Here is a 10,321-nt window from a genome sequence, read left to right on the forward strand (position 1 = left end):
CAGAAAGCCCCCAAGATAGGGCAGTCCACTCCTCATGGTAGTCCATTAAATAAAATAAAGAATAAATTTTTATAATTTTTAAACATAAATAGGTTTTGCCTAGTAGTTTGAAAAGAAAATACAAATTTATATTTTGTCAAGAATTCAAACCTCACAAAAACTTATTTTTTATCATTTTTTTAGCGATCAAAAATCACGTTTTGTTTAGACCGGGGCATCCCAAACATCGGGGCTGGCTCTGAGTGTAACAAATTAAAATCAAAACTTGTACAACAAATAGACAAAATAACCTAAAGAATTAAAACAAAAGATATATTATCACAATACAAACAAAAACTTACATATAATTAATATAATTGTTGTCATTACAATACATTCACAATTAGTTTAATATTCAAAATGATTTTCATAACGACAAGAGTCATATCATCACAATACAAACAAAAATAACTATAGCGATAACCACTTTAAACTTCTTATTTTTTGAATAATTGTTCATGTCCTCCAAAAGATCAATGCAACTCACTGCAACCTCGTTTGTAATATGTTTATTCAATTAATAATTCTCCATTAGCAATTTTTTTGTTCTCCTTCTTAAGATCGTTAATAATATCATTAACTCTATCAGTCATGCGACTCATGCCATGAAAAGTAATTGCATCCCCTTTCTTGAATATCAAATAAAATTATTGAAAACTAATACTGAATTTTTTTATAACAGTTTGTTCTAAAATATTTTTGTGTTAAATAAATGTACTCTAAATTTGAGGCATGAAAAAAATTGTCTTCTTCGATTGTTTTCTGTAGAGAAACTTTTAATTCACAACAATACAGTATATAGGGATTTTGACCTTGTTAGTCACTTAGTCGTTTACGAGCAAATGATGATATTGTTGAGGAGATGACTTCCATACTAATGATGAATGCTGTTACTTTTGAACTTTTTATTTTATTTTTTATTTTTATTTTTCAATCTAGATTTTAAAAACAAAAGAAACTTTAAGATTTAATATTATTCAAAACAACCAATTTAATCCTCTCTTCTTTAACAAGAGTTGAATATTTTCAGTCTACTTTGAGATCCTGTGTTTGAGCCCGTCAGACGATAATTTTTATGCCTGATTAAATGGTTAAGTGTGTTTACGGGGCATCACAGCTTATTCTATTTCTATTCTGAAAAAGAAAAGATTCTATATCACTAAGCCATTCAAACTTCTTGGCTAACACGAGGGAAGTCGCAGGGATTAGTCGTACTCGAAAGGCGAAGCGGAACCCAGCGTTATAAAAAAACTAATTTCCCTTTTCTAGGAAGTTCTCGTGTCACTCCTTTAAGTGGGCTATGTGCTTAACCAACGGGATTAGTTGCATTTCAAAAAGAGAAGCGGAATCCATCGTTCTCATAAAAAAAAATCAATTTATACCTTATTATATGCTAATCAAACAGTTTACATGTATGCTCATCAAACAGTTTACAAATTAGCCAGTCATTTGTGTACACCAATACTTTCCCCATTTTAGGATTCAAATTGTTTACACAAGCTAAAAGCAGACATAATAACAACCGTTGAGGATGAGATTGCAAAAATATCATTGACAATAATTGAAAAGATTGGGTACTCGTACGTAGTTTCACTTCCTTTCAACCATTCTAAGAGATTGAAAGTTTGGATGAATTTTTTTTAATCTTATTGACAAGGTAGAGATGACATATATTGAATAATATTACAGTATAATTATATTTTAATTTTTAAAATTATGTTTCTATAATTAAATTAATATTAAATTTATTTATTTCATTATAGAGGAGTGATAGAGAGAGGAAATTTGGTGAGGGAATGACTTGGCATCACCTTCATTGGTTGGAAAATGTAAAAGTGAGAGGAAAGAGAGAAACGAGAGAAATTATTTGATTTTTTCAGCGAATAAGATTATGTCAAGTCATTCCCTCACCTAATCATTTCTCTTCATTATAAGTATTATATATTTATTAATTTTATAAATATTATTTATGTATTTCGGTATATTATGATATATCAAAATTTTAAAAATCTCATACTTTTATCGTATAAATAACTTCGGTATCGGTACTATGCCTTACCTCTTTTCGGTATACCTTAAAAACTGATATTTTCAATATATTGCATGTACGATATTTTTGATATATTTATAATATCAATAATATTTTTTTATTCAAACTTGCCTTATAGCATTTTTGTGTCTCTCTTATTGTAACTTTAATTAACTGCACTGTGACTACTTTTTTCCACAAACAAAAGAATTCATCGTTCATTTGAAAAATGTAAAAACATTCCTATAGATATATTTATTTATCAGAGTTTTCCAAATCTCACCTTCTTTATAAAAAAAATTGAATAAACATAAAAAAAAAAAAAAAAACTCATTTGATAAAGCATTTAGAATGATTGTTTTTTTTTTTTTTTAGATTTTGTCTTTTGAAACCCATTTTCCCAAAATTTTCAAAATCCAATAGTTGTATTATCCAAGTGTTTGGAAATAGTTAAAACAAATTCAATTTTGGCAATATAAAAAAAAATCAATACATTCTTTTGCCATTTTTAAAATTGTAACCATTAAAATGTTCAATACGAGTGATGTAATACGAGTGATGTCAGGAAAAAAATAGTAGTAAAAAGAAAAATCGTATCCATTTTCTGTTTACTTAAAAAAAAATGGATATAAATTAAAGGTATATCTCTAAGATTGTTGGAGAATATATGTAATAATACAAAAATGTTAGGTTCATAATAAATTGTAACTAAATAAACATGAATGAAAATATTTATTGAAAAGTTTAGCTGAAGCGTGCTGGACACTGTCTTTAAAGAGATTTCGCCTCCTCAAGTACATTTTTTTGAAATTAAATGAGAAGTACATGATATTCCCTCTCGGAATTCAACAAGTACTTCTCGATAATATCGCAATCGAATTAACGAGACTAGGAAGATAATAATATGGATGCTCTCGAGAATATGTATTATTGTTATTGATTGAAAACATATATCTAGTGTGTTTTTTTTTATCTTTAATACATATAGATAAAAATATATAGATAAAAAAATTTCTATATTAATTTAAACGTTATAAATTAGTATAGAAATTTAAGGGATAAATAATGGAAGTAAATATTCGATTTAGACATTATAAATCAATTCCCCAATTCAAGGAAAAATTAATAGTAGATAAAGAGATGAGTTAGAAGGTAATTATAAATTAAATTAATTAGTCTAAATTAAATAATAATTTAGAAATAAATAATATTGGTATTTATCTATTCATTGATAGACAGTTTTAATAAAAGATTTTCAGATTTATATTGAGCAAGACAATAAATTGTAGGGTAATATGGTTAAAAATTTTGTTTATAACAAAATAACAAAATATATGAATACGTAAATAATGATCATATTTCCTCTTCAGTTCAAGTCTCCATTATTAAACATGTTTTGTTTTAGAAAAGTTTATGTAGGTTTCAAGTCTTATTAAGATATAGAACAAAAAATACCTAACTAATTTGAATTGAGAGAAAATTGCTTAAGTCAACCGGATCAGTCCACCGGGTTAGGAATCGGTCCACCGCTAATCATTAACTAAAGTCGTCGAATGTGTGGCGACGTTGATGCTCGTCTTGAATGAATGGAGTCGAGAAAACATCGTCTTGAATGAATGGAGTTGAGAGAAAGGGTTAGCGATCAAAATTGTTAGAGATCAATTTATCATCGTTAAATTAAGTGATGTCGTTTGAAGTTATAACTAAATTTGTACATAGGGGAAAGTTGGAAACAAGATATCCTGGCTTGTCCTAAATGTTTTTTTAAAAATTAAATTTAGTTTTTCATTTTCATCATTTTAATCTTTTCAATCACTTTATTACTCTATTTAAAATACTATTTTATTCTTAACAAATTTTTTGAATTTTAAATTGTTAAACCTTATTACCCAGTGGCATGCTCCGTAATTTTTAACAATAATAAGGACTTAAATGTCCCAAAACTCATCCTACCCAAATAAATTTATTCATATTTCATACAAGTTTTTCTAATGAACCAAATAACAGGTCTACATTAGAAAATTGAGAACAATCTAGTTTAAATATAATTATACAACTTTAGAGTTAAAGTTGAAAAAGTATTTATTCATTAGGGACCAAAGGCAATATTTCAAATTTATTTAATTCCCATCCAATCCCTTCTTTACCAAACCGACTGACCAACATTCTACACTCCGACAAAAAGAACCGAAATCTACAGCCATGGCTGAAGCCGTCGATGAATCTCAACACCAGATCCCTCCACAGGGAAAATCACCAGTATCCTTCAGCATCTGGCCACCAACGCAGCGCACCCGTGACGCCGTCACCACCCGTCTCATTGAGACATTCACCGCTCCTTCAATCCTCTCCCAGCGCTACGGATCAATCCCACAAGACGAGGCCGAAAAGGAAGCGCACCGGATCGAGCGCGAGGCATACGAGAGTGTAGCTAATTCCTCTGCAACAGAGGACGACGGCATCGAAGTTCTCCAAACCTATTCAAAAGAGATTAGCAAGCGCATGCTTGAGGTCATCAAGGGCAGATCTGTCACCTCCAAAGCGGCAGACGACAGTACCGTTGCTGAGACTGCGGCTGTTGATCCATCGGAGTCTGTTACTGATGAAAACCCATCTGCCGTCAACACTGAATCGTAAGCTTTGTTGGGTTTGCGTTTTTTCTTGTCGCTTGTTAAGTTAGGTTTTTGGCAAATCTGTATTTCGTCCTTCTTTCACACTTCCCTGACTGCAACTTTTCATCACGAGTATCATTAAATGGATATATTTGGTTTATTATAGTTGTATTCTTGCTGATGATTATTCTAGGATTGAATTACTACAATAGATTGGGATGATCTATTTGAATTAGATGATGCTTGAAATGCCATATCCCCACATTCTTGATTACAGATCCAGATGTTATAAGTTAGTTATGAATGTTAACTTGATTCAAATGAAGTAGGTCTCTTTGAGACCAAGACCCACTTAGATCTAGAATGGTTTGGTGGTCTGAATTAACAATTGTGGTTTGTTTGTTGCCCATTTCTTTGAGATCAAGACCCACTTAGAAGTAGATGGTTTGGTTTAGTGGTCTGAATCAACAATTGTGATTTGTTTGTTGCCCATTTATTTGGATTGTGTTGGTGATCATGTTCTTGATCTTCTTCCAAGTATTAAATAAGTTGCAGTAGCGGGAGTTATTTCTTACTTGGCTTGATAAGAGCATGTAATTTTGATCATTCAATTGAAAGCCTGTTAGAGCAAAAAGATTGTCATTGTAGTCTGAAATGGTATGTAGATTACTTCTAAAATCACACGACACATGATTAATTGTTACGAATTGTTCTGAAATTTGAATGAGTGATTGTTGAATTTGGAGTTATTTTTCATTGGATTAGATAAGCGTTTATAGCTAATCTTTCGTTTGAAGGTCTTCCTATATTATACACACCTTTGTTAGGAATCTTCATAGCACACAATTCTTTCAAAATCGTTCGGATTTGAATTTTTTTTTATCCGACTAGGTAAGAATTGTTACATTACAACTGTCCTCTTAAGGATATGACTTACCACTATTTGATCAAAAAAATCTTAAATTTTCAGTTTTTGTGGGATTGATTTCTGGTTAGAAATGAACAAAAAAGAATACACCAAATCCAGTTTTTCTGTTAATTTATGACTGGTTGAATATGACTTATGGGTAATTGGAGTCAAACTATGCATACTAATGTAAGCTAACTGATCACATTTGCTTTTGGTTTGAGAAAGAACTTCTGTACATCAATGAATCCAAACTAGATCGGAGTACAATAATAGACAATAATTTGTTCAAAATGAACGCACTTCAATTATAAGTTAAATTAAAAAAAAAACATCTTGTTTGATTATCGTGTAAAAAAATATGAAACAATTCAATTAAATTAAATTAAAAAATTTAAATGAAAATGGTATTTATAAGTTTCTAATTTGAGAACTTACAATATAAATAAACTTTAGGTTATATAATTTAATTTTTTTATACAAATTTTTAGATTTAAACTATGTTTTATAAATTAGATAACACATTATTTTAATTTATAATAATATACTTTTAATTTTTTATAAAAATATTTTAAGACCTAACCTATGTTTTATTAATTAGATACCATATAATTTTTACATTCATAATATTATATTTTATTTTTTTTTAATAAAAAATATATATGATCTAAACTATATTTTATGAATTAAATAATACATTATTTTATATCCATGACATTATATTTCAAAAGTTTGTATTAATTTTTTATAAAATATATTAAGACATAAAATGTGTTTTATGAATTAAGTAACATTATTTTACATCTATAATAATATAGTTATTTTATATTAATTTTTTATAAAAATATTATAAGACTTAAACTATGTCCAGTGAATTAAATAACATATCATTTTATATTCATAACATTATATTTTAAAAAATTTTGTATTATTTTTTATAATAATAATATAAGACATAAACTATATTTTATAAATTAAATACCATATTATTTTACATCATAATATTATACTCAGGACCGGGCCAGAGCAAGCCCGGAAAGCCCATGGGCTAAGGCAGACCCACCCCTGGGCAGCCCAATTCTTATTTAATAAAAAATTATTGTGTTATTTTTTACTTTCTTTCCATTTTAAAAGGTAATTTTTTTTTTAATTTTTTTTTATATTATTATTATATTTTTAACCATGACCATCACAATCTAATTATTTTATATTATTCTTTCCTAATTTTTTAATTTAATATATTTTCTTTTAATTTTTATAAACTACTTACACTAATATATATTCTTATAAATTATATCAACTTTTTATCCTTACTTATAAATTCTACATAATATATTTTAACTTTATTAAATTTGTTCTAATTTTTAAATTAGTTCTCAAATTTTTTAAATTTATTTTTTTAATCATTTTTTAATTTATATACTTAAATATTTTATTATAACTATATTGATTTTTTGAATTAGATATTTAGTAAATTATTAATTAATATGTTATTGTTAATACTTAATGCTTATGATAGATTTTAGTTATTTAGTATCCATCCAAGGAAATTAGAAATTTAGTTTTAAAATACTTAATCTCCGTTACTTAGAAACTAGTAATTAATATGATAGTTATTAGATTATAAGTTTATAAATTAGGATTTAAAATTATGTTATATATAAATAATGTCATAACATGTTTGTTGAATTACTATTTGTTAATTTTTATAAAAAAATTAGTTATTTTAATATATGTATTTTTTGAGTTATGACGAAGAATATAAATCAAAATAGAGTAAGGTTTCGTCCATTTCAAAAACAAACTTCTAGATCTTATAATAGAAGAATCAAACGACGAAATAATGCAATGACAAAGTCATTGGTGCGCTCGATTTCTAAATTATTCAATGCAAAAAATCAAAGTTCTATCCATTCGAGTTCGAGTCTTAGAGATGAAAACATAAGTGATAAAGAAAATGACACTATTAGAAACAAAGAAATAAGTGATGAAAAAAATAATGTCATTAGAGATGAATATGATAATGAAGAAGATGATACTTTTCAATATGAGGTTTTGAACCACCTACAAAGGATAATATTAGAATCAATCTATCAATGAAAAAATGAGTATCAAGGTGTTAATGAAGAAAATGAAAAAGAAGAAAAATGTATTAATGGAGAAAATGATGAGGAAGAGGAAGGTGTTAACGAGGATTACGAGGATAAATGTGTTATTAAAGATGTGAACTACGATCCGGAAATGTGAGGAAGTATTAACGATAAAATGAAGATAATGTTAGTTGTTCGAGGTCCAATTAAGATCATAAATGAAAATGATGTATTTCCAAATAAAATTGTTCGAGGTAAACACTTTTCATCCTCTCTTTATTTAAAACAAAAATTTTGTATTTATGAATTAAAAAATGTGGGTCTAGGGCAGCCCAACATTGCGGGCCGGCACTGATTATACTACAAAATTTTATATAAAAAGAAATTAAGACCTAAACTATATTTTATAAATTAGATAACACATTATTTTACATCTATAACAACAAATTATGGTTATTTTTTATTAATTGATGTTAAATAATTACTGTTGTTTTGAATTTTTATGTGTAGTTAAATAACTACGAATAACTTGTTGATACTAATTAATTTGGTAAAAACATAAATATAATATATATATATATACAAACACAAAATTATAAATTGAACTCAACAATCACATGTGGTATAACTAGGGAGGACACTGAGTATCCGTGAATACTCGATGATCGGGATAAAGTATTTTAAATTGGGGACAGCTTCAGAGTCGAGGATGAGAAGGAGAAAAGGTTACCTAATCGGGTCCGGGTTAGGGATGAGGAGTGTGACAAACTCAAAACTCAAAACCCGATACTCGACTATATTAATTGTAACGCCAAAAATCGCCCCTTCATGAGAATGAATTTTTGTCACTCGATAGTCGCACTCCATAACTCACAATCCCCTCGAGTTTCGAGTGAGACGATGAACCATAATGATAGGCTTAACTCGAGTGCATTTAAAAACATCGATTTAGACTAGATTTGACTTTTTAGAGTCACCACATAATTTATTACTTGAGAAATTAGGAAAAGAAAAAACACATTTTAGAGATTCTATTCTTGGTTCGGTGCTTGGTTACACGCGAGAAAGAGTTTTTGTGCTACATCTCACACGCCTGTCACATTACAGTCTCTACTTTAAACTTTTGGCCATTTAAAAAATATTATTCTACACCTTATTTATTTATATAGTCATAGTGCATGTATCTAAAGGTAACCAAGCTTAAACATGCTTATAATTTTGTATCATTATGTTCATAGAGCATGCATATATGTCAATATTTGTCCTAAATCTAAAAATAAAAATGCTAGTATCTATGAATGAATAGAGAAGCTCAGAGAATGGTACACAGTTTGCTAAATTGACTTAAAGGAGGATGTCCTAATCCATAAAAAAAAAACAAAGGCTTCTAACTCCAAATTTTCCTGAAACCGCAAGCTCTCACTATGATCTTCTCTACCTCTCTCCTTTCGCTCTCCTTCTAATTCTGAAACAAAATTGAGGTTTCTAACTTTAGGTCTTCAATAAATCGAAAGTTGCTATCTTTTTTTTTTCTTTTTCTCGGTCCTTATCTTTTAGTAGCTTTTTCGTGGGCATGGGCTTTTATTTAGGGTTTCATCATTTTTGTTTCTCTGTTGTAGCATCCAATTGAAAGGTTATGCTTGCTGGGAGGTTCTGTTCTATGGAGCCTCGTGATCTTCATCCTTCCAATATTGACTAACGTTTTGCTCTAGAAAATTCGATCCAACAAATCAAAAAAAAGATTTTTTTGAAAGAGACGACTATCATGATGTGTTTTATCTTATTTTGGAAAGATAAAGGGAAATTGAGAATTAAGCGGGAAACCATGGCGGTGGGGTTTCATGCTAGTTCTTCTTTAATTCTAAAAAATAAAGGGAGAGTGAGAAGAATGGAAAATGGTATGGACCGACGGTTGGGGAAGAGGGATTCTTGAGTTCTGTTTGATTTGCATTTGTTCTTCATAGGCAAAATAAACACAAACAAACAACATTAATGAATATATATAATTTTATTTTAATATCATTTGATATATTAAAATCATACAATTATGGTATAAAATTAGGGAGTCTATATAATACCATTCTTGGACAAATTTTGAAAAATATAGCAAAAGTTTTGGAAAACGCATGTCTAAGTTTGACACAATAGACACTATATTTGCGACCAACCTAATTTATAATTACTCGGACTTATTTTTATTTATTTATTTGAAAAACATTAAAATGATGGATAGATAAAAAATGCCGATCACATGATCGATGATACCCTAATTTTGGTGCTCGTTTGTCGGAGGGTTTGGATCTTGAAAGATGTTTACCTTTCTTCATATGTGAAACGTGGTAGGATTAAATTTTAACCCTAGCCAAGGTGTTGAATGATGACACAAGTATCTCATCTAGACATTAATATTGAGACATTACGAAATCCTGTACAAGGTTTTGTATCATCATTTGGACTAATGAAAACGATGTGTTAATCTCAAGCTATTATGTTTTGAAGACCAACTATGTGAGATAGCCAAAATATTTTTTTTATTTTGAGAATTGATGAACACAATGTATTGATCTCAAGCTTTTATGGTCTGAAGACCATCTATGCATGATAATCGAAGAGTTTTGCGTCCTTGTGCTAGTGGACGTCTTAC

At 28.6% G+C, this 10,321-nt stretch overlaps 1 protein-coding gene across 1 annotated transcript; it reads left to right on the forward strand.

Moving 5' to 3' along the window:
- Positions 1–4,207: 4,207 nt before the first annotated feature.
- On the forward strand, positions 4,208–4,956 carry LOC124926871 (MFP1 attachment factor 1-like). Its single transcript, XM_047467181.1, has one exon. The coding sequence runs from the start codon at positions 4,271–4,273 to the stop codon at positions 4,703–4,705; it is 435 nt and encodes a 144-aa protein (XP_047323137.1). The 5' UTR covers positions 4,208–4,270; the 3' UTR covers positions 4,706–4,956.
- Positions 4,957–10,321: the final 5,365 nt, after the last annotated feature.

The sequence above is a fragment of the Impatiens glandulifera genome, chromosome 2 (genome assembly GCF_907164915.1).
Source record: "Impatiens glandulifera chromosome 2, dImpGla2.1, whole genome shotgun sequence".
Taxonomy (NCBI): domain Eukaryota; kingdom Viridiplantae; phylum Streptophyta; class Magnoliopsida; order Ericales; family Balsaminaceae; genus Impatiens; species Impatiens glandulifera.